Source organism: Podarcis erhardii (assembly GCF_964252035.2).
Source record: "Podarcis erhardii genome assembly, chromosome: 10".
Classification (NCBI taxonomy): Eukaryota; Metazoa; Chordata; class Lepidosauria; order Squamata; family Lacertidae; genus Podarcis; species Podarcis erhardii.
Genome location: NC_138500.1, coordinates 20483944 through 20509363, shown reverse-complemented (window position 1 = coordinate 20509363; position 25420 = coordinate 20483944). Strand labels below are relative to the sequence as shown.

General features: G+C 42.1%; 1 protein-coding gene across 2 annotated transcripts; it reads left to right on the top strand.

Moving 5' to 3' along the window:
- Positions 1 to 1504: 1504 nt before the first annotated feature.
- AMN1 (antagonist of mitotic exit network 1 homolog) lies at positions 1505 to 25420 on the top strand. 2 transcript variants are annotated; one of them, XM_081879000.1, is made up of 8 exons: positions 2323 to 2340; positions 4381 to 4493; positions 8212 to 8344; positions 10331 to 10475; positions 11974 to 12191; positions 18509 to 18565; positions 19202 to 19313; positions 24848 to 25420. In XM_081879000.1, exons 2-8 carry the CDS (start codon positions 4483 to 4485, stop codon positions 24919 to 24921), a joined length of 750 nt encoding a protein of 249 aa, XP_081735126.1. In that variant the 5' UTR covers positions 2323 to 2340; positions 4381 to 4482; the 3' UTR covers positions 24922 to 25420. The 2 variants fall into 2 exon arrangements, with proteins under 2 accessions (XP_081735125.1, XP_081735126.1); XM_081878999.1 differs by lacking the exons at positions 2323 to 2340; positions 4381 to 4493 and adding an exon at positions 1505 to 1928.

Sequence of the window (25420 nt, the reverse complement as noted above, 5' to 3'; positions counted from 1 at the left end):
TTATCTGGCTCGCGCAGTGCCCTGTTAGCCCTTCTTCATTGGTCCCTGACACCACCCTCTCTGAACATGCGCTCTGTCCCTGCTTGCGTAGCTTCCTTTACATATCTCACCCTGCGTCATTTTCCCTATCTCTCTCTCTGCACGTCCCACACCCTGCGTCATTTTCCCTATCTCTCTCTCTGCACGTCCCAGGGCGTGCCCTCAACCTCCGTTTCACATTCTTGTGCCCTTCACGGTGATCAGCCTTCTTTATGGTCCAGCTCTCACTTTCCTGTGTTTATATAAACCCAAATTTGTGATGTGGCACTACATATATTCCAGTGGGGGCCAAGTAATGACCTCCTTATATGTTTATTATATATTGAGAAAGTCCTACACTGGGACTTCCTTGGTCCTAAGCATAGAACCACAGAGGGTGGTGAATTAAAGGGAAGTTTTCCTTCTGCACATAACTGTTGCATTATGGGGAAGCATTGCTTCTTTTCTCTTGCATTCTGGGATGTCTTGCTTATAATTTTTTCCCTGCTTCTGCCCTGTTTCTGCACACACTCTACAGACCTGTTCCAAACACCAAGACATTCCTTCCTTTGCTCAATTCATCTTAAATTCATGTTGACCTGTTCTCCATGCATAGCCGACCACATCTATAGAACTTGATTATTATATTCTTTCATGTTATGATCAATCATTAGTAATTGTTTTATGCTAAATCAATCTTTAGTTATAATTTAATTAGGAGGTTTCATGCCTGTCTGGTTCCAACCTCGTTTCCCAGCCTTTAATCTATCGGTGATTAATGTTCACATGTAATTCCCACCTCTCACATGTAATCCCCGCCTTGCATTTATGTTAGCCAATGAGCAACTAGTCTCTTTGTGTTTGTATCAACCAATCAGCCACAAGCACACCTGTGGCAATGTTTGTAATATTCAATAAAAGAGAGTTCCCGGGGCTTCCCCGGCAGACGCCTCTCACATGACACCTGCTGCTCGTCCGTCGTGATTTTCATTCCTACAGTGAATGGTCCTACAAACACACCCTTTCCTGACTTACCAGCTCTTGGAAGCATATGGAGACATAAGAGGTCACACCTGCTGAAATTCCTTCTGCTACAAGCTATTAAGGATTCCCTTCCTCTTTTCAATTTTGCTTAACTGATTACACTTCAAGACATTTAATTGTGAGCCTGATTATTTGCAACTGCCTTTTTGCCAAGTAACAATACTATTGCATTTAATATTATGGTTTTTAAAGATCTTATGATGATTTATGTAGAAATGATTCAAATTTTGTTGCACTTCTTGATATGTTTTATTTATTGTTTATTGTTGTATTGCAGGGGGTTAAACTACATGGTCCTTGGGCTCCATTCCAACCCTACAATTCTCTAATTGCACGCAAATTGTTTCCCTGTTGTAAGCCGCCTTGCGCATGGTTTTAACTATGCAACGGACAGTATACGAATAAAATGAAAAGTGAAACGAAATGAGATGAGGATGAAGAGGAAGTAGATACTATAGGATTATTTTGGCTTATTTTGACGTTGCTTCAGCTCCGCTGGGCTTGAGGGCGGGAGACTGAGCTAAACCCCCGTTTAGAACCTACGACAACCCCTTCCCCTTCGACGCCAAACCACCTCCGAAGGCCTCAGTACCGCACGCAGAAGACTACATTTCCCAAAGTGCTCCGCTCTCAACTTAGGGTCGCTCTGCCAATTCCGAACTCCCCTTTCTCTCATTCGAGTTCCGTCGCAGGGGAAAGGGCTGAGGCATAGAGGGCGCTGCGTCTGTGAATTGCGAGGAATTGAAGGACGGTCCCTGACGCCGCACATCCCCCGGCCTGAGAGGAAGAGCGAGAGCGAGCTGCCGGGGCCTAGCGATGAGTTACCTCAGCGAAAGCGGCGGGGCCGTTAGGTCCCTCCTCGACTTGTGAGTGGCCGGCGGGCGAGCGGGGTCTTCACTCGTGCGTCCCCCCACCCACCATGAACCTCCCCGGCACCAGGAAAACCACCTTATTTCACCCCCATCTCCGACGTCATCCTTCTTATATCCTTCCCGCCTCTTCGCTAACCTCTTTGCTGCCCTTTGTCCGGATTCTGCCCCTGGGATGTGCCAACAAATCAGCGAGGAGACGCGTGCCCCTGAGCGTGTGCAGAGAGCAGTTTTAAATAGCTGCGCGGAAGAGGCCGTTTCAGCAGGTGCGGCTTGGTCGACAAGCAAGCCTGCTGAAATTCCGCCTTGCCTTGAGTAGTGGTTAGAGCCCTTGGGCTAGGGAACAGCCCGATACAAATGAGGAGGGAGGGAGACCCATGTACGGCACCTTGAGCCCCTTGGAGGAAAGGTGGGATAGAAAAATATAATACATAAACAAACCTGGCTGTTCTGTTGAGAAGGGTGACCAACTTCACCGTGGGACCATTATAGCTGTGCTTTTAATATTACTGTAATAATAATAATAATAATAATAATAATAATAATAATAATAATAATAGCTGCAAGACTTTCCCAGGGGTCCCTGCATTTATCTCATACCTGGAAAAACTTCACCTGTTGGTTTTCCAGCTGTTAGAGATTAAAAAAAACAACCTGGTTCCTAAGACTTAGGTCTCAAAATCGTTTAAATAATAAGATCTGGGCAAAAATTGGTGGATTTTATTGAAGGAAAAACATCACTGAGCAAGGATGGGTGACCAATGTAGGCACACCCTAATGAGGAAAAACACAGTTTATATAATCTGCCCCCCCAACCGCCAAAAAGTCCCTCCTTTACATGCCCACCATGGAGGAGCATGCAAAGTTTACTACATATCACGTCCGCCTTATTAACATTTTACCATCCCACTTCCCCCTGTTAATCATTGCACAAATGTTGTCAAAGCATCTTTACATTTTATATTTTGATGCAAGCAACCCATTTATTCTTATCACAAATTGCCCTATTTTGATGTGTTAACCACTCTTTGTTCCACATGCAGGCGTAAGCTAGTTTGTTATCTGATAAGGCTAAGAGGACAAACCCCAAGTTAACCACCAAATATCCTAGCTACAGGTTCGAGCTGCTCTTGAGTCTAGGTTCTTAAAAGCGAGCTGCATGACTTTTGCTAAATCTGCATTCCTTATTCGGCGGAATCCCTTGTGGTTACCCTATCAGCTATAAACTATCAAATTCTATGCTCACTATTATCTTAGCAGGCAGCTGCTCTTAAGACCTATAGACTTTTATGAAAAAGCAAAAATATAATGAATGGGTTTCTGTGCAGTCAGTCTGAAACAGGACCCAGAATCCTCATTTTTCCTTCTCCAAGGGAGCATTTCTAAAATGCTTTAACATGAGCTCTTGAGCCAAAACCCAGCTGCATAAACAAGCACTCAAAGCTCTATCAGTCCGTGACGCCTAATGAACGGCCTTGTCCATTCCAAAGTGGAGCAGGGATGACACATCTGGGTCTTATCTTACTTCCTGACCCACAGACCTTGTCCGGGAATGGTGCCAGGAGTGTTCTTAGAGTTGGTGACCTCCTGCCCCAAGATAAGAGTATAGGAACAGGAACACCCTTTTATGGTCAAGAGTAAAGGAAGAGGAAAACCCTTTTATGGTTAAGAGTACCGGAGCAGGAACATCTGTGATGTCAACCTGCGCGTATAAGCTGACGTGGCTGGATTCCTGGGGAAGGGGGGAGAGGGTGCCTGGAGGATATATATACTGCATGGAATTTCTCATTTCTTTGGACTTGCTGTGAACTGACCACGCAAGTGCCTTCTGCTATCCAGAGAGCAGAATAAACTCTTTCTCTGAATCAACCTCGGTGTCATTTGACTCCTTCCTCCCTGTTCTGGGAGCAACGCTCACCCTAACATTGGTAAAGTCTAATAAGGCTACAATAGCATCATTAAAAATTGAGAAGTAATGGAAAGGCAAAGAGTTGCTTAGAAACATGCTAGTCAAAAATGGCCAAGCTATAGATTGTGGTAGGTGTGTCTTAATAGGATCTACTAATAAAAGCATCCTTATCCTAGGGAAACAATTAAAAGGCAACATATTTCCCACACCAGCCTCATGTGTCTGTTGACAGCACAAGTAATTTAATAGAAGCTTAAGAAGTCTGTATGGGGAATATATTGGGCATAAGTTGGATTGAATCCTGCTGCCCCGATGTTTGAGTTATCATGTATACTTGAGAATCCTAAATTTTCTCCTCCAGGGCCGAAAATGACTGGTTTACTGAGACCCACCAGTCACAAAATGGAGGTTCAGGGGCAGAACCAATCATAAAATTGTGGCAGACAGAGACAGAATCTCTCTAATCAGCTGGTAATTACTGGTGTCATTTTCTATTGATGTCTAATCCAATTTTGAAAATTGGTATATTCTTTGTCGAAGCATTTTCCTTGTGGCAAGGAATTTCGTAGCTCAGCCTCCCCTAAACTGAGGATAGACATTTGCTTTTGGAGGTATTGCGATCCAGCCTCCCACAGTTTGCTGATGCAGTGGCTGTAAGTGGAAAATACTTTTTCTTTTCTATTTCTCCTTCCTGCTCCTACATGGCTTCCAAAGTATTTTCACCATTTCCTGTATTTTCTTCTCCTGTTCTTTCACACTCAGCTTGTACCTTATTCCCTCCCCCGCCTCTTTCATTCTTCCTCCCTGGTACATTAATATTCACTGTATCCTCATGTAACATATTTTTTCTCATATCCCCTTCCTTTCTATTCCCAGTTTTCAATTTATTTATTATTGTTATTGTTATTATTATTATTAATAATAATAAATATCAACCTTTTTTCTCACTTTCTAATTTTCTACTCCTATTATGGCCCTTTCCTCTTAGAGGAGGGCATCCACCCATCCTTCCTGCCCCCCCACCTCCTTGACACCTTTACTCAGCAGGTAAGAAGTACTGGACTAAGAGGAGGAGGACAGGCAAGTGATGGAGGCTCTGAGCAGGCTGTGGCGCTGAGCCTTCTCAAAATGGTCTGCTAGTGCTCCTTCTGTCTCTCTACTTGTTTTCCATCACTGCCTTAGATCACAACGTCTGTCCTTCCCAACCAAGTTTATTAAGGAACAAATCCCATGGAGCTCTTTGGGACTTACTTGAGTAATCATCCATACTAGGGATGCCAACTTTTTACTCTCCCTGTCCCCTATGGCTAACAGTGCTTTGGTCTGCACAGACATAAGCAGATACTTTTCTCCTTGCTGGTGAAAACATTCACTTGTGTTGTTAAAGGCAAAGGAGAAATTTTGGAGGGAAGTTGGCAACCCTCATTGGTTACAGCGTTCAGAGCCGTCTTTCCCATAGGGCTTAGTGGTGCATTGCGCCAGGGTGCTGGCCTCTCAGGGGTGCCCCAGCGAGCAGGGGAGCTGTGCAGCTTTGCCGGCAGCCTCCCCTTTCCCTGCATGCCCGCCAGCTGCTCCCCACCAACCATATGGCTGGTGAGCGTGCAGTTTCCCTTCCAAGCCTCTGCAACATCTGAAGACCCTATCTGAATCCAAGCAAAATTGTTTCAGTAGTATGTCAGACTGGTTTTTCAAGAAAGTAGGTTTACCATTATTATCTGGCATACCCATAGACCTATCTTTATCTTCTTTGCTATGCCCATGTTAAACCACAAACCCTAAAGGAAGGCATATTGTTTTAGTACTGTGTGTGCCTGGTTCCTGTGATAATTTCATATTCTTTAACATTTGCAACAAAACAGCTACAGATCAGGAAACCACATGCCCAAGAGCAGATTCAGAAAGACATAGTTATAGCAAGTAAACAAAGTACAGTGGTACCTCAGATTAAGAACTTAATTCGTTCTGGAGGTCCGTTCTTAAACTGAAACTGTTCTTAACCTGAAGCACCACTTTAGGTAATGGGGCCTCCCGCTGCCGCTGCACTGCCACCGCATGATTTCTGTTCTCATCCTGAAGCAAAGTTCTTAACCCAGGGTACTATTTATTGGTTAACGGGGTCTGTAACCTGAAGCGTCTGTAACCCGAGGTACCACTGTACATGATAAAAATTGTGCTGGAAGCAGTTTTGACCTCCCATGTTACTTGTATTCTGAACAATTAAATTTACAGTTGCTTACAGAAAAATATTCTGTAATGGATCTGAATAGCGATCCAACTCTGCAGACAACAGTGGACAGAGAGATGCCTCTAAGAAACTCACAGGCAGAGCAAATTGGAAATAGCCATCACAGTTTCTAAATAGGAGATTTCTTTCAACTGGCTGCTAGCTATTGGGAGACATTTCTATAAATTTGTCTAATCTCAGGAATCCTTGACACACTGAGTAGCCCCTGAATTCATTTTCATTGCTTGTTTGCTTATGTGCTCTTCAAATGTTTTTTCCAGGACAGTTTTCATAATGTTAAAAACACAAAATTTATAAAAAATACGGAGTACAATAATAAAATAATCAAATCCTACAACATATTTATTTTATTTACAGTATATAGAGATTTCCAAACACTTTTCAAGTGCCTATATAGCATTACTGAGAGTGACTTCCAGCAGAACCTGGGCACAGAGCAGAGGATTCTGGGGGCATGCTGAAGGGTACCCATTCGTTCATCCAGGGCACTGGGACCCTATAGCACACCCAATACTGATGTGGAAATCTAACTACAGGACAACTTTTGTTTCATGCCTAATGCTCCTCTTCATTCCAAGTGGCTGAAAGAGGTCTTAGCATACGTTTACCAGAGTGTCCTCTGAATATGATACAAAGTGCATAGTAGTTATACAGTAAATGTCATGCATAGTACAGAGATTCACTTCTTCAAATACAGTGGAATATTACCAAGAGTTCAAAGCAGTATTTTAACATGTTGCATAAATAGTTGTTTGCCCTAAGATTTATTTTACATAGCAATAATTTTGCTTATTGGCAGTCTGCAGTGTTAAAACATTTTTGCACAACTTTGTTCTTGTGACTAAAGCAGTATGTGAATCAGCAATGTCACCCACACCCTTATTCCATGTCACCTTCACTCTTATTGTTGATCAGAGCAAAGTTCATTATCCTTAATCCTGAAGTCATAATTTATTGATTTCTCTAACTCTGGCTACACGTTGCAGGGGAATTCAGTCACATTGAGCAAACTGTCTTTCAACCAATGATCATTTTCACTCAGAAGCCCTTAATGAGCATCTGAGGAACCTCAAAGTTCCCAAAGTGTGATGGGAAGTTTTGCTTCTGCACATGACTCTGGCAAAACCATTTTAAGCTGAGACATTCCTTCATCACCCTAGAATGTTCAGTTCACATTGAGTTCATGAGACATTGCATCCTGACCTGTTCATAGTGCTTGGTTGACCACATCGACGGATGAATGCTATATATTAATCACTAGTAATAGTTTAAGTCTTGCTATATCAATCACTAGTAATAGTTTAATAAGGAGGTTTTCATGCCTGTCCAATTCTGTGTTCCCTTTCCCAGCCTTTGGTCTATTGATGATTGATGCCTGTGTGCAACCCTTCTATTATATTTGTGTTAACCAATCAGCAACAAGCACATATGTGGCAATGCTGTAATATTCAATAAAAGGGACTTCCCGAGACATGCTCGGGAGATGCCTCCCATATGACACTTGTCACACGTCTGTCGTTTATTTCAACCCAACAAAAGTGCAGTTTAAAACTAAATGTCTCAATAATAATTAAGCTTAATGTGGGGAACCTTAGAACCTTTGATCTTCCAGATGTTGCTGAACTGCAACTACCATCAGCCCTGGCCATTGACCATGCTTCCTATAGCTGATGGGAGCTGTAGTTCAGCAACAAAGCTTCTGCACTCCTGCTCCAAGCCATTCAGAACTGAATATACCGTACATATATTTGTGATTAGAACTCATTTAAAGTTGTTGTGTTAAATGTTTTTTGATATGAGTAAACTTTGTGAATATCTTTTCCACTTGTCTGTGTATGTCAGGTGGACTTCAACATGTTGGACTCCCACCATCCCCAACCATCACAGTCAATAGACAGGAGTGATGGGAATACAACAATACCTGGAAGGACATAGGTCCCCTGCCTCTGGTGTACATCTTTTTTTCCCCAATACCTAATTTTGTACTAGGTGCTGAATAGCCCCCCCCCCCAGAAGTCCCTGTTGTTACAGTCTAAGAAATTGTGCTTACATAATTGTTTCCCAAGTTGCCAAGAAAGTGTGTCATTTTATAACTACTTTTTGTTCTTTCCCATCCTCCCCTCCAGAAGCCTTCATTGCTTAACAAGGAACATATCCAGATATGCGGAAGATATTAAGCCTTTGCCTCCCAACATAAAAGATAAACTGATCAAATCATTGAGTGTCCAAGGGTGGATAAGTGATTCAAATATTAATACGGTAAGGTGGCACTTTGAGCACGACTCTCCACATTGTCATCATTGTGACTTACAAGCAATACTTATTTATATTTGCATTTATTCCTGCTGTCTTTTCCATAGTCAAAGCCAAGGCTGTGTATTTGATAGAGCGTTGTTCTAGGACCTGGGAAACCAGGGTTCTAATCCAGACTCAGCCATGTAGTTCATTAGTTACAGTGTCCTTTATGAGATGACCTCCAGGAAAGTGTTGGGCTGGATGCAATTCATTTCCATATTTCCTGGCTGTCTGATTTGTGGTGGGGCATTATTTTGGAGTGTAGTGCCCCAGTTCATTATTCATTTCTGCATATTTTAACAATATGACAGTGTATTGTGCCCCAATAAAGTGGTGGAGTTGATGTGATTTAATGTCAGTTCCTAGAGGATCCTGTCCTGGATGTATGAGTCTGTGATTTGTAATGTCCCAAAGCTTATTGATCGTACACCCCTAGTTCTTCATTTGCTGTTGTCATTTGAGGTCACCATGTTCTCATGAGTATTGAACAAACAAATAATTTGATTGCAGAAAAGTAGTGTGCATCTTGAAAGGGACATTCTTCAGGTCATTGGGATAATATGGGGCATTCTAAAATTTACTTTGGAGTTCAGTGACATGTCAATTTTTGTTTTAATTTTTAGGTTTCTGATTGAGCTACATTTCAAATTCCTACACAGATAAGGAGCTAGGAACAAGCAACAAACTTAAGCATCAGAAGAGTTAACTATTATTTCTCTTTCAACAAAACTTGCATTTTTTCTTTAAAAAACAAAACAAAAAACTTGCATTTGCTCAGTTGCATTTACCCACACCTGCACCATCCCACCATTTAGGCTAGTTCCTCTTCTCTTTGGTGCTGAATTTGATTATCTCATATTACCTTGAAGAATGTTCAGATATATGAAGGAATCTGGATTTGATAGGGACAATCTATCATGAAGTTGAGTTGCATCTAGCAACATTTGCCATCAGTGTAGTATACCCCTCTTCTAAATTGTTACATCAGCCTCAAATGGGAACCATGGCTGAAACCTTTGCCTGAGTTTAAAGTTCTGTTCCAAACATGACTCATCTTCCATATACAGGCCAGTTTCTAATGGCAAGGCTATTAAAATCCATAAGCTTAAATAAACTGGCAAAATGATCAACCGCTTGCCTAAGGAAAGAGCGCACAGTAATTTTATTATCCATAGAAGAATTCTATTTGCTGACCCCTTAAAAAGCTTGGGAGACCTGCTAGATCTTCCAGAAGGGAATAAATTAGATGTAATACTGATCTGTTGCTGACAAGGCATATCTGCTATTGTTTTAAATAAATTTGAGGTGATAGAGCAAAAGTTAAAGCTGTGGTAACAAACATGCATTTTGCAGATCTTCAGGGTCTTTTGTGAGTAAGGACAGAAAAGCTCATTAAAATCTTAATGAATCTTAAATGAATTTATTATTTATTGGTAGAGTCCCAAGGGCCATGTCAGGGGACTGCCATCGGGGCTGGAAGCAGGGGGATACAGAGAGCCTCATGGAGTGGTGGGGAAAGCCATGCCTCCAGTGGAGCAGAGGGGGAAGGGGATAGGCAGGCGAGGGGAGGGCTTGAAGGTGCTACTGGCTGGCCAGGAGACAGACACGCCGTTTCCAGCTTATGCAGAGGGGGGAAACGTAAGGAGGGGAGGCAGAGATTTGGGGTGTCTAAGTTCTTACGTTGGGGGAGAAACCGGAAGGGGCCACTCTCGGAACCTGCAAGCGACTAGGACGGACATGAACTTTGTGTTTCTGCACTGTATATAGTTTGCACCAATAAAACCTGTAAAAGACAGGTCAGAGTCCTGCCTGGTTACTCGCGAGCAACCAGCACCAGCATCTGACAGACCAGATAAAGAGGAATGGAAGATTGCATTTGGCCCTCAGGCCTAAGGTTCCCCATTCCTGTGCTGCGCCACGTAGAGCTTGACAAAAATATTTTCATTTTAGGTTTTGCACCCTGCAGTAGAGGCACTCGACCTTCGGGACTGTGATGTTTCAGATAATGCCTTGCAACAGCTTTGTAACTGCAAACAACTTAAGAAAATTAACTTGAACATTTGGAAAGGCAACAGACTAACAGTCACTTCAGAAGGTTTGTTTTCTATGTGATATTTATTTCAAAGGACAGTGAGAGAAACTAAGTTTCATTCAGGCTTTCTTCTTCTTCCCCAAATAGGAGTCTCATTATCATTTTTAGTAAATAAATACCCAGAGGATTGGATTTTCTTCCATACGTCTGCTCTGAAGGCTGTACACATGCTCTTTCTTTGTAGTTTTGAGCTTTTTCATGACTGCCTTATGCTAAGTCAGAGCATTGATCCATCTTGCCCAGAGCACCATCACTCTTACCGGCTGCAGCTAACCATGTCATCCCAGCAAATAGCAACCCTGCTTTGTGAGGAGCTTTTAACTGAAGATGCGAGAGACTTAACATAAGAAGAGTCTTGCTGCTTCAGGCCAAGGGCCCATCTTGCCTGGCATCTTGTTCTCACAGGGGCCAGCCAGGTGCTTATTTGAAGCCCACAGGTAGATGGTTTTGGGCTAGAACATTAGGCAGTTAGAAAGGAAGGTTCAAAAGAAGTCAGAGCTATGGAACAAGCAGCCTTCCGGAGCTGGAGGGCTTTCTTTTGCTGGAGGTATTTAAGCAGAAGCTGAATGTCCATCTCTCAGGGATCCTGCACTGAGCAAGGGGTTGGATTAGATTGCCTTCAAGGTATCTTACAAGGTTGCAGGGTGTGCTGTAAAGCAAGGGTGAGGAACATCTGGCTTTCCAGATATTTTTGGACTGCAAACCCCATCATCCCTGACCATTGTCTAGGATGACGGGGGCTGTTCAGAGTTGGAGTCTAATAAACATCTGAAAGGCTACAAGTTCCCCACCCTGGCCTAAAGGCACATAATACACCAACCTTGCTGAAGTCCAAGTCTGGGAGACCATCTCAGAATCCTATGTGTATCACTTTGCGTTCTACTATAGTAGAAAGGTGGGATATGAATGTAAATAAAGCAAATGAATGTAATTTTAGGTATCAGTCATACAAATAGAAAAGGATTAGATGAGAACGAGCTAACAAGAGTTCAATGCCCATTCACATCAGTGGTCCAAAGGACACAACTCTACAGCGGTACCTCGGTTTACGAACAACCCTGTTAACGAACTATTCAGTTTACCAACTCTGCAAAACTGGAAGTAGTGTTCTGGTTTGCAAACTTTACCTCGTCTACAAACGGAAGCCGAACGGTGGAAGGGCACTGGCAGCAGGAGGCCTCATTAGGGAAAGCGCACCTCGGTTTAAGAACGGATTTGGTTTAAGAACGGACTTCAGGAACAGATTAAGTTCATAAACCAAGTTACCACTGTATACTGAATTGCAACCATTATTAGTAGAGCACAATAAATATACTAATATGATGCCCAAAGTGGGCAGCATTCAAAAGTTATAAGCAGAATTGATATTTGACTGTAATTTGTAATATTAATGCCCAAAGTGTTTTGATATGTTGCTCTTGTAATAATTTCTTCTAACATGCTCTTCTATTCGAACCTCTGGAGATGGACGTGATAATGATGTTCTTTGTTTATCCAACAGGGGTTGCAGCACTGGCCTTGTCATGCCCTTATTTACGTGAAGTCTCTTTTAAAAGATGTAGTAACATTACAGATAGTGGAGTCCTTGCCCTTGCCCTCCACTGCCCACTTTTGCAAATAGTTAACATAGGTGGATGTTCCAGCATTACAGATACATCACTGCAAGCTCTTGGACAGAACTGCCAATCTTTACATAGTGTGGATTTTTCATCTACCCAAGTAAGATTGTTGGCAAATATATATCTTGTTGGCATAGATATCTTGCAAAGTGGCATGATTAAAATGATACTCTTGAGAACTGACTCTTACCTCACTAAATTGCTATTGGTATTTTAAGATACTGTCTTGATAAAAGTGCATTTGGCCTCTTTTGCTTTCACAGTTACCTTAATTTTGCTTAGTGTGGTTGCATTAGATAAAATGAGTGTTTTGGGCCTACCACAGGAAATGTGGACTCTTATCTATAAATTGCAGTGAAGTTTGTTGCCAAAATTATCATCTGGCTTGTAAATCTAGTGTTTCCCATTTCCCTATCCCTCCCACCCATTTTACACTTGTAGCTTACATTATCAGAGTGCAGGTTTTAACTTAATGTAGCTTACATTATCAAGGGACGCAGGTGGCGCTGTGGGTTAAAGCCTCAGCGCCTAGGACTTGCCGATCGAAAGGTCGGCGGTTCAAATCCCTGCGGCGGGGTGCGCTCCTGCTGCTCGGTCCCAGCGCCTGCCAACCTAGCAGTTCGAAAGCACCTCCGGGTGCAAGTAGATAAATAGGGACCGCTTACCAGCGGGAAGGTAAACGGCGTTTCCGTGTGCAGCTCTGGCTCGCCAGAGCAGCGATGTCACGCTGGCCACGTGACCCGGAAGTGTCTCCGGACAGCGCTGGCCCCTGGCCTCTTGAGTGAGATGGGCGCACAACCCCAGAGTCTGTCAAGACTGGCCCGTATGGGCAGGGGTACCTTTACCTTTACCTTTAGCTTACATTATCAGAGTGCAGTATTAAAATAAATTCAGCAGAGTAAATAATATTTGATTGATATAAAAGTGGAAAACTGATTTTAATAGTTATAGTAAAATTATGCAGGAAAGTGTAATATGTAATGTGAACCATGGAAGGAGAAGAAGGGAAGACAGTGAGAGCCAACTATTGACGACTGTGGAGAAGAGCCAGAGGATGATGGGTTTACTTGGTGCCTAGATGTTCCTGGAACCTGGTCGTCCATGGTGGTTCTGGTCTGCTCCCTGGTTTTTGGAGGACAAATACTCCCCCTGCTCCTGCCTGGCCATCCAACCATGCAACAGTTGGTAGGCGCATGGTCTGTCTGCTAGTATGGGGACAGGGAGGCCTGGCAAGACCGGATTTCTGCCTGTTTTGGAGGCATGTTGAACTAGATAAGGGCTGCTAAGACAAGGATTCTGCAGTATCACGTAGGAAGATTTTTGGGCTTGTTGTGATTATTTGTAGCAGAAACACTACTACTGAGGCTGCCGGAGGTTAAGGGCTGCTGCATGCACAGCTAATGCAGAGTTAACAGGAGATAATGGGGTTGAGTAGTGCTACTGAATAGTAATGTAATAATAAGAATAATAAGAATAATGTATAGATACAAAATTAAAATAAAAAAAGGAAGTGAAAGGAAAAGAAATAAAAAGAAAAGTGGAAAGAGGAAACTAGAAGAGGAACTGCAGATAAGTCAGGCTAGGGGAAACCCTGCCAAAACTAGTCAGAATTGACCAGTAAACCAGGCACTGTGTGGCTGCACTAAGCAAGGTTAATATTTAATAATATGTGAATCTGTGAAAGAAAAGAAAGCACCCAAGATTTATAAGTTGATATATTGGAAGCAATCACACGATATACAATCTGCAGGTTTGAGGCTTAGTTAACTACCATATTTTTTGCTCTATAAGACTCACTTTTTCCCTCCTGAAAAGTAAGGGGAAATGTGTGTGCATCTTATGGAGCGAATGCAGGCTGCACAGCTATCCCAGAAGCCAGAACAGCAAGAGGGATTGCTGCTTTCACTGCACAGCGATCCCTCTTGCTGTTCTGGCTTCTGAGATTCCGAATATTTTTTTTCTTGTTTCCCTCCACCAAAAACTAGGTGCGTCTTGTGGTCTGGTGCATCTTATAGAGCGAAAAATATGGTAATTCTATCAGGAGGGGGAGCAATTCATTTATTCAGATGGGGGGAGCGATTCATTGGAGGGAGTAATCAATGCGGCAAAGGCATGGCATAATTAAAATCCAGAAACGTAATTAAATATAGGTGCAATCAGTGATGCAAGTGCATTAATATAAAGCATAATCAGAGGGAGCAATTCATCATATAACATTAGTGCAGAAAACCAATTAAATAGCCGGCGTCCTTCACGCCATGCTTGGAGGTCTCTTCCATATTGATCCTCTCAATTTTCTGATCAGTACTACTCTTCCTATTCCTCTCTTTGCTTGTTTGCTTCTTCTCTTTTGACTCTTGCTGCTCTTCAACATACATACATGCATATATAAATAAGATATACCCGTATTTTTCGCACCATAACACGCACCCGACCATAACACGCACATAGTTTTTAGAGGAGGAAAACAAGAAAAAAAATATTCTAAACGAAACAGTGGATGTATGATTTTTGTGGTTCATGCTGTGGCCACAGACATGTGATCTGATGGTGAATTTGGGGTAGCCCAATGCAAAAATCTTGAGGATCCATGTGGATCCGTGCTTTGTAACCACGTTTTTGCACCACTGCGGCCCCAGGCAACAGTGGGTGTGTGATTTTTTTGGTGCAAGCTGTAGCCATGGACATGCTATGTGATCTGATGGTGAATTTGGGGTGACCCAGTGCAAAAATCCTGAGGATCCATGTGGATCCGTGCTTTGTAACCACGTTTTAAGTGGGGAAGGAAGGAAAAGCACTCAAGGGACAAGGTTCACGCGTGGTGTGGGTGGAGAAGGATGCTGTTAATGATGCAGGAGAGGGGTATAAGAGAAGGCTCCTCTCCTCTCCCGCTTTGCTCCTTTAAAGGCTCTGCTTCTCTCCCTCTTCCCCAGCTCGCTGAAAAACTTTGCTGCTATTTAGCCAGCTGAGTGGGGAGGAGAAGGGACAGAGAGCCTGCTTGCGAAAAAAATTGCTGCTATTTAGCGAGCTGTTCTTTCCCTCCTCCCTGGCTCGCTGAAAAAAACAGCTCCCTCCTCCCGGCTCGCTGAAAAACTTTGCTACTATTTAGCCAGCTAAGTGGGGAGGAGAAGGGACAGAGAGCCTGCTTGCGAAAAAAATTGCTGCTATTTAGCGAGCTGTTCTCTCCCTCCTCCCCAGCTCGCTGAAAAAAAACAGCTCCCTCCTCCCGCTCGCTGAAAAACTTTGCTACTATTTAGCCAGCTAAGTGGGGAGGAGAAGGGACAGAGAGCCTGCTTGCGAAAAAAATTGCTGCTATTTAGCGAGCTGTTCTCTCCCTCCTCCCCAGCTCGCTGAAAAAAAACAGCTCCCTCCTCCCGCTCGCTGAAAAACTTTGCTACTATTTAGCCAGCTGAGTGGGGAGGAGAAGGGACAGAGAGCCTGCTTGCAAAAAAAATTGCTGCTATTTAGCGATATGTTCTCTCCCTCCTCCCTGGCTCACTGAAAAAAACAGCTCCGGACTCATGTAAGCGGCTCCTCTCCTCTCCCGCTTTGCTCCTTTGCAGAAGCAGGCTCTCTGTCCCTCTCTCCTCCCCACTCAGCGGCTCTTCTCCCGCTTTGCTGCTTCAAAGCGAGCCACGGAGGAGGGAAGGAAGGGGAACCATGGATCCTCTGCTGACTGCAGCAGATCCCCCCGCCATCCGTAGGCATTTGCTCCATAACACGCACAGACATTTCCCCTTACTTTCTAGGAGGAAAAAAGTGAGTGTTATGGTGCGAAAAATACGGTATATTCCCCAGAATTTGTTGCGAAAGTTATTTTTCCAGCTAATTACAGATCAGGAATGTGACTTTTCCAAGGAAGCTCCCTTTTGCTTGGAACTGTCTGCTATTCTTGAATCTTTGTGGGTCTCCAGTTTGAAAGGTAATAAATGGGTGTCTAATGGCAGAAAGGTTAAAAGCAGTTATAAACACAGCAAACCTTCATACAGAGTATCACAGCTTTTGGCTAAATTTAAAAGGGGTTCCTAGACTGGAGAATCCCTTCCAGAAACTCAGAAGAATTGGATGCAGGCTTTAAGTGAAAAGATAGAAAGACTGAAATACAAATGCACATAGGCACAGCCTAAAAAATGAGGAGGCTTCCAAGAATCCCATAAAAATTTCAGAACTCCACTCGGCCAAGCTGATAAGGCCTCATCTTCCTCCGAGCCAAGCCTTTGAAATCGCCTCCGATGTGTTTAATGACCTGAGCCTTTGATAAGGCCTCAAGCACATTCTATCCAGCAGGGTTCCCAGCACAGGGAAGAGACGAGAGGTTTGGCTACATTGTAAAGAGTTTTATTTCTAAACTACGCAGAACAGAAAAGACATCCTCTCTCTATGAAAGCAGAGAGCAACTGAACAAAGGAAACAGGAAACCACTAACGTCACATCCCATTTCCCTTTCCCGTGAGACTGCAAGGTCTCTGGAATGTAAACAGAGTCCTGTGACTCCACGCAGCTGCACAGTGATAACAGAAACTAACAGCAAAGCCATGTTTCTTATACTTTCAGATTACACAGATGATTTCTGAGTAGCCAATCAAATGATTATAACAACTTCCCCATAGGAATTACAACCTATGGTCATCATTGTAAATCAAATCGAAACCCTTATACAGTACTCTTTTTACTAGCCCACTCCAGCCTTCTCATTATAATACTATGTGATCATACATTGTCATCCTTCAAGGTCTACTTTAATTAATATCTAATTAATTAATTCTTTACATGTCTACAAACATCTTTTCTTAATCATCCATGATTAATATATTCATTCTCTACATTAACATAAATTCAATGATATTGTTCTGCCTGGCTGATCTTCTTTCATGTATTTTCAACTTTTAATTCTTTCACATTAGAATATAGGATGTACGTGAAGCAATCTGGTTTTTTCCTTAGATTGGTGAGAGATCATACATGGATTGCTAAGCAGCACTGCTAATATAAAATACTGAGTTTTAACAAACAAAAGAGTGTCCTAACAGAGAGATAAAGGGAGATAGGAAATTCTTCATCTGCTTTGCATGCAGAAGGTCCCAGGTTCAACCCCTGGCCTCTCCAGGTAGGCCTGAGAGAGACTTTTGTTGCAACGGTTTTTAATAAGGGTACCAGTGACCAACTCAAATAGAGTCCAAGAATTGACAGACGCAACAATTGGAGAAAAAGAAGGTGAGGTTTACTGCTGAGCAATAATTGACCCAGTGGAATCCTTTCCAAAGACCGGGCCCCAAGCTCTGTCAGCCTGGGGCTTTATACCTGAGTACATACATCACAGATCATGACATAATCGAATATAATTGCGAACGAAAGCAAAATAAGCTAATGAGCACATTCAAGCCTTGCTCCTGACCGTACAAAGAGTTCTTCTCCCAACTTCTGTTTTTTTTAGTTTGAACATGCAGTCTTGAGGCAGACTTTACCTTTCTCCTAGATTTATTGCAAGAATAGAAACTTAAGGCAAGGAGGAACTTTAACTGTTACTCCCAGGCAACCATCTGTTTGCGGTTAGCACCTTCCTGTTTCACTGCATAGACTTTGTCTGGACAAGGGGGGGGGGGTGGGGGAGATGTACCAGCACATCTGATTTATCGCTTCACCTCTTGTAGAGAGAACAAGAAGGTACTAGGACAAAGATCATTTAAACATAGAAGATTTAAGCAATTTGCTTTTAAGCTAAGCAGGAGCTTTCACGATTCAAACATTATAAAATCATTGTAAAAATCTCTGGTTATATGTGAATATATTGATAACTGATAACTGATTATATGGATTATATTATATGGATAACTGATTATATGAAAAGCATAAGGGTAAAATTCCTCCAGGTCCTGCTTCACTGCCTGAAACCCTGGAGATCCATGGAGATCTCCTACAGTTGTAGGAGAGCCAGTCAGGAGAGAGAATACTGAGCTAGATGGACCAATGGTCTGAGCTTGTATAAGGAAGCTTCCTCTGTTTCTGTTGCTAAGCCATGCTTTGCCTTAGTGTGATAATAATAATAATAATAATTTATTATGTATACCCCGCCCATCTGGCTGGGTTTCCCCAGCCACTCTGGGCGGCTTCCAGCTGAATATTAAAAACAGTACAGCATCAAATGTTGTTGTACTAAGTCAGAGAAAGGGCTGAAAAGTGGCATTATTGCACATATATAATATTTTTCTGTCATTTAAAGAGAATATATTAATTTGGCTTCCATTTGTGTAAAATTCAAGTTTATAAGACATACAAATTGAAGAAAACCAGACTGAAGTTGTTATGGTGGGGTTTTTTTCCCTTCACGATTGCTTTAATGTTTTGGTTTTTTGAAGTGGACAGTTACTATAGTTTTATTCAGTGTACCAACAAAAATTCTGATTTTGTCCCATCCAGGTTACTGATGACGGTGTAATAGCACTTGTTAGTGGAATGTGTTCAAAGAATTTAAAGGTAACTTTTCAACATGTTTAGTACAAATCATTATCATTAGTAAATTTAAATATACTATTTAAATTTCTTAATAGAATTAAGGGATTAAATCAGTGGCTATTAGTCAAAGATGACTAGATGCCCAGCTTGTGGGTTTGCAATAGGCATCTGACTGGCCACTGTAGAAACAGAATGCTGCTGGACAAGATGGGACTTTGGTCTGATCCACCAGGGTGGCTCTTACTCATATGGGTTTTTTCCATTCTTGCAGGGGTCAGCAAGGCTTACCGGGCATGGGCTGGATCACTCCTGCGGAGATCCTCCATGGGCTGGACTGGCGCAGTGCAACGCGTCTGCGCATGTCCGTGGCACTGGAAATCGCTTCTGCACAAGCCCAGACGCCAAAAATTGCGCCTGCACAGAAATGATTTCCGGCATCTGGGCATGCACAGAAGTGATTTCCGGAGCCGTGGAAGAGAGTCCCTGCGCCATGCTGCGCTGGTTTAATGGAGCACACTGGGACTTGCTGAGTGGGCGTCTCGGTTCGGGGGCGGCTCATAGGCTGGTTAAATGGCCTCCTTGGGCCGTTTCCGGTTGGGGACCCCTGCATTATTGTCTGTAACAGTTGCTGATCCTAGTATTCATTATCCCAAATAGGAAATCCATATGGAACGGTGTGTGAATCTGACTGACATAGCTGTTGAAGCTGTTCTCACTTGCTGTCCAAGGATATACATTTTTCTCTTCCATGGATGCCCACTGATAACAGGTGATTCAAAGTGCTGCTTACTAGCTAAGTTCAACAATAGATTTTGTCAACCTGTCTGAGCCTTAAGATCAGTCTCAAAGGCACTGCTCACAGACCCACCAGCAGGATCCATCTCATTGGTGGGCACGAGAGACAGAATATTTTCAGCAGTGGCCCCATATTTTCTTTTAAATGAGTTTAAAGATGTTTTTTATGTTGGTTGGTATTGTGAGTGGACTAGATTTTAAATTAGCTTTGCTCTTTTAAATGGTTTTAAAATATTGCAGTACATGTAATTGTGCATTGGTTTGCTGGTTTGATATATTCTTGCTGCTCTTTTAGCATTTATATTTCAAATATGTTTTTCATTGCAAGCTGAAGGAGAAATCTCCCTTTTCTTTCTAGTTTAATCCATTCTGAGCAGTTAGAACTCCATATTCTGCATTACCTTCCCTGTCCTCTCCTAGTAGATAAAAACTAACTGTTTTAATCAGGACATGTCCTTGTACACTGAAAGAATGCAACAGATAATCACCAAGGCAATGGTGAAATGAATGCTAGGCATGGGAATTTCATTTAACCTTAGGTCAGTAGGAGGGCTGATATCACAGTCAAAAGCAGATGTTGGTAGACAAGCGGTAACAGAGCAGAATAGTAAATACATAGGTAAATGTTTATGTCTAACTACATATTATTAAAATGAGATGATTGGGGTGGGCTAGTCAGATGAGCCAAATGAGCGCTGATTGATCTAGACCAGGATTTCCCAAACTTGGGTCTCCAGCTGTTTTTGGACCACAACTTCCATCATCCATAGCTAGCAGGACCAGTGGTCAGGGATGATGGGAACTGTAGTCCAAAAACAGCTGGAGACCCAAGTTTGGGAAACCCTGGTCTAGAATGAGGAAAGTTTGCTGTAATCCTACGTTTGGTTTCAGCGGTTCTCAACCTGTGCGTCTCCAGATGTTGTTGGACTACAACTCCCATAATCCCTGAGCTCTGGCCTTGCTAACTAGGGGTGATGGGAGTTGTAGTTCAACAACATCTGGGGACCCACAGGTTGAAAAAGGCTGGGTAATCACTCTCTGTGTGATATGTAAGAGCAGGATCCTCTAACAAGGAAAGAGAAGGAACTGGAGGTAGAAGCAAGTGGAGGGGTGCATTGTCCCTCCCCAAGTAATTAATTACATAGCTGGCATTAAAGAGTGTCTAATATTCTATTATTTAATAAAAATTACAAAGAAAGTTAACTTGAGGGTCCTGGAGGCTGATCTCAAGATAATCACAAACTATTGTGATAGCACAATCATATAATAGCACAAAACAAGTAGCTCCAGATTATTCAGTTATTAGATGTGCTCCTGTGAGCAGCTTTCATAATGGTTTCCATGTGGGACTTCCGGGTTGGTGCCTCCGGTAAAGGCAGAATTCCTCTGATCGGGAGGAATTTGCCCTGTGGGAATCTGGGTCTGGCCGCCACGGCGAAGGCAGAGACCCGCAAAAAATCACAGGCGGGAGAAGCCTGGGAGCGTGGGATTTGGCGGGCACCTTTTGCGCCTCCCCTACTCGTGGGGAAACCCAGTTTCGGGGGACCGGAGCAATGTGGGGTGAGTGGCGCGGTGCTTCGAATCATCTGCTTCTTGCATGGAGCGAAGCTGCATAGCTGTTGCAGGAGAGCACTGACTTTTTCCTGTGGGAACGGGCTGCTAGCAGGACTGACGTCTTGAGGAATGTTTATTGACAGTGTTTAGAACGTTCATTGACAACTAGCTAAATAAGAGAAATACATTGTTTCTATTGTCTCTGGCTGCTTTTAAAAAGGAGTAAAAGTAACTGAAAATTGAAACTAACTTTGGATTGTTGGAAACTGTGTTTAAAAGAGGACATTACTGATTAACATAAATAGAAACTGTTTCCCCCTAGTGGAAGCCTTTGAAACTGGTTGCTTTACAAGAGCTGGGCTAGGGGAATTTCCAGCTGCAAGATAAAGAACTGTGAGACTCTGGGACTGACCTTGAATTTTTTAAGTGTTATGGCAAATGGAAAGGAAAAAACAGATCAGTCAGTTGTTGAAAAAACATTAAGGTCTAGGAGGACTTGGCAGCAATCCAGGAGAGGCTCAACATCAGGCCCCTCTGCCTCTTCTGCTGCTGCTTTTGTATCAGTACACTCAAAATCAAGAGGAATGTCGACAGAAGAAGCCTTAGCGGCTGCATTAAATAAAATAAATAATTTACTGGAACAGCTTAACAAGAAAACAGACGCGATAAATGTGAAAGTGGATGCTGCAACTACTAAAATTGACTTAAATACAGAAAGTATAAATAATTTGGGACAAAAGGTGAATACCAATACAGAAACTATCCAGAAATTGATACAGGAATCTACTTTGATATGGCAGACTGCGGAGGAAGCCAGGGAGAAAGCCGTTGCTGCTGAATGTAAAGTAACACAACTTGAGAGAGAGAGAGAGAGTCCCAGCCCTACAGAGGCAACTTGATGAACATAAGTTGACGCTTGTTATGATTGAACTTAAAGAAAAACAGACGAATTTGAGGATCAGAGCCCTACCTGAATTGGAGAAGGAAAGCTTGACAGATTTTCTCATACAGGAATCTGCTGACTTTTGGGACTTGGACTTGGGCCAAGAAGAGTTTAGAATTGTGAGGGCCTTCAGACTTGGAAGAGGAGGGGAAAAAGAGAAGAATAGATTAAGAGACTGCTTGATCACCCTTCGAATTAAAGAAGAGAGAGATAGAATCTTGGGTTGGCATTACCAGAAGAACCTAGAAGTACAACAGTCAAGAGTGGACATTTTTAAAGACGTCCCGAAATATCTTTTGGATTTTAGGCCTAACTACGGAGATATTGTTGCCCTGCTGAGAAGGAACAAAATCATCTTTAGGTGGGAGTTTCCCCAAGGTCTATCCTTCAGTTTTAAAGGAAGGAAAATAAAAATAAGATCAGTAGAAGATAAAGTAAAGTTTTTGTATAAATACAAAGAAGATCTGCAGAAGGGACTTGGAAAAGAGCCAAGAGCATCGGATAGAAGATCGCCAGGATGAAGTTGATGGACTATACGGACTATACGGAATTGGCGGAAATGACTGGCAGAATCCGAGACCAGGGAGAAGAGTCAGTGGAAGAAGACTGGAAAAAGTTTAAAGATTATTTACGGATATACTGTAAATTTAATGAATGTTAGAAAAATGTTGGAATGAAGTTATATGGCTTTAGTAGAAATGTTATAAGGAATTAAGTATAAATAGATTAATAGAGTATTAAAGATGAATGTTAGAAAAATGTTGGAATGAAGTTATACGGCTTTAGTAGAAATGTTATAAGGAATTAAGTATAAACAGATTAATAGAGTATTAAAGGGAAAATAAGGTTAGAATGTGCTAAGATAATTATAGGATAGAAAACAGAGGAAGGTGGAAAGGAATTGCTGAAACAATTAACAGAAGTGGAATACAAAAAGGGAGGTGTGAGGAGGTCGTGGAAATAAGTGAATGAAAGATAAGATATTGAAATTATTTGATGTGTTTTAAACTGTTTTTGTTTTGTTTTGTTAGTTTAATGTGTTAGTGTTATGTAGTGTTTGTGTATTGTATTGTATTGTTCTTTTTTTGTAGTGTTTAAATTGTTGGAAAAGTAATAAATATTTTTTTAAAAAAATAATGGTTTCCATGTGGTCTCTCATTTATTGTATTGAAGATTTTTGAATACAGTGGTACCTCAGGTTAAGTACTTATTTCGTTTCGGAGGTCCGTTCTTAACCTGAAACTGTTCTTAACCTGAAGCACCACTTTAGCTAATGGGGCCTCCTGCTGCCGCCGCACTGCCGGAGCACGATTTCTGTTCTCATCCTGAAGCAAAGTTCTTAACCCGAAGTACTATTTCTGGGTTAGCAGAGTCTGTAACCTGAAGCGTCTGTAACCTGAAGCATATGTAACCTGAGGTACCACTGTACCCTGTATCATATAGCCTGCTTAGCTGCAGTAGAACAGTGTCATATATACTGTACCTTCTGACCATTATGTAGCGCAGAACTCCAGGTGGATAAATAAGACTTGATGGCATGATACTAGGAAGATAGGGGAGACCTCTGTCAAGGTCAAAGTGAGTGGATTCAGGGCTAGATGTTGCAGTAGGGACTGGTATTCCACCAATTCTCTTGTATCATGAGTCTCCTCCAACAGACGAGTAAATAATAGCAGTAGTATGAATAGTGTGGAAAATATTCACATACCTGCACCCATTTTTTCACCTATTTTCGCTGATTCCAGAGACATTGGCACAGGCCCTATTGCTGATTTTCCTTACCACAATGCAACACAATTAAACTTGTTAAAATGGGAATAAGAGGCATGTTTCTATTTTTCTAACAGTCTTCAGAGACAGAATGGTACACTGCTACTCCCTGCTCCGTATCTTGAAACAATATGCTTCTCTCTCCTGTTCTAAAACAAAGCCTTACATTGTCCTGACTTAAACAGTCCACCTTCACAACTTAGTTAAACGAATTCCGTTCATAGCAAATGCAGTTTTAAACAGTTGCTCTTCGTATGCTTGGATGTGAGCCAAATACATTCTTGTATAACTTAGGTTTTGACAGTATGCCTGTGTGGCTTCTGGCCAGATACGCTTGTTTATCAGAGCAATTGTTTAATTCAGCTGCATCAGAGACAATCAGTGCTTTTTTTCAAGAAGTTGTTACAGTAAGCCCTACACTTTTTAGCAACAAAAAGAGGTGCCAGTACTGCGTATCCTTGAGTACTCCCTGGGGAAGAAAAAGGGTACTGGATACAATGTTGCTAACATTATTTTGCCTTGATGCTAGTAAATTTTGTTCAATCAAAATTGGGTGTTTTCCACCCCAAAAAGGTGGTTTAAAACAGATGAGAATAAGAACAACAGTTTCAAAGCAACCTAAGTAAAACCCAGAAATAATAGCAAAACAACCACATTGACCTGCTCTAGTGTTAAGATCAGCAGGGGAGGCCCCCTTGGCAGTTCTGCTGCCCTATGCAGTCTGATAGGCAGTGGTGTGTGAGAGTTGCTTCTCTCTGTTGGCTCTCTGTGGAATAACCTGCCCTCTTTGTGCTGCATCGCTGTTCTGTGCTGCTGTTTTGTTAGTTTGGTCATTTTATTTTATGTTTTTAATACAGTTTGCTGTTTTATTGTGAGGTTTTCGTAACTCAGTATGGGACCATTCAGTGAAGGGTAAAGTAGGTAAAAACAATGAATGAATGTCTGCAGAAAACACTGGAATATAAACAACTGAAAACATGTTGAAACAAACATGTCTTAACCTGCTTAACCAGAAGAGAAGAATAAGCTTATTACAAGAGCCTGCAAAGCATTTATGCAGCAAATAGCAGCATCAATTTACTGATCTGGAGGCCCATTTCTTGTAGAAAGATCTCTGAAACTCATTCCTTCTTCCCCCTAAATTATTTGTTTGCATTACCCTTCCTACCTAGCATTTTCTTACCCTAGAGAAAATTGAATTGTCCAATGTATTTTATCATCCTTGTTTCCTTGTTTTGCAGATCGTTCTCGAGAAGCCCTGGAACAGTTGGTTGGACCAAATAAGTTTAAGCAGGTTTCATGGACTGTTTATTGATTTTTCTTTAGTTGTTGATGGCATCTCTTTTTCAAGAAAGAACCATTCCTGGAACGGCATGTCTCTGGTGTTGTAGAGTGTACTGTCTCCCACTGACATGCTTCATTTCTGTTTCACTAGTGGCACTAATGCCGTCTTGATTTTCTTGATTAATGAGAATGCTGCTCTTTTCTCCACTCCACATGATGGATTACGAATAGGAAGTTGTTAGTGTTCATATAAGAGCAACAGGTCAGAACTGTAATTCAGGAAACATTATGTTCAAATGTTAAGTTCTGTGGCAGTGAAGAACTAACAGGAAAATGTGATGTGGCAGGTGGTGAGCCAGCAAGACTTGACAGCCACTATTGCATCTAAGCATTTTGTGAGGTCACTTGCGCAGCCATCACTTTGGGAAGGGTCATTTATGTTTCTAGGTAGCCATTATAATTAGAGACATGAGGTTTTGTTTCCTGCATGCTGGTTCTTGTTTTGAAATAAATGCTCCTACCGTCTTCAA

Excerpts from the sequence above, each read along its gene's own strand:
- AMN1 (XM_081878999.1), top strand. The coding sequence starts at position 1,879 with ATGAGTTACCTCAGCGAAAGCGGCGGGGCCGTTAGGTCCCTCCTCGAC. Across the intron at positions 8,345-10,330 it reads GTGATTCAAATATTAATACG|GTTTTGCACCCTGCAGTAGA; the intron begins GTAAGGTGGCAC and ends TTTTCATTTTAG. Across the intron at positions 12,192-18,508 it reads TGGATTTTTCATCTACCCAA|GTTACTGATGACGGTGTAAT; the intron begins GTAAGATTGTTG and ends TGTCCCATCCAG.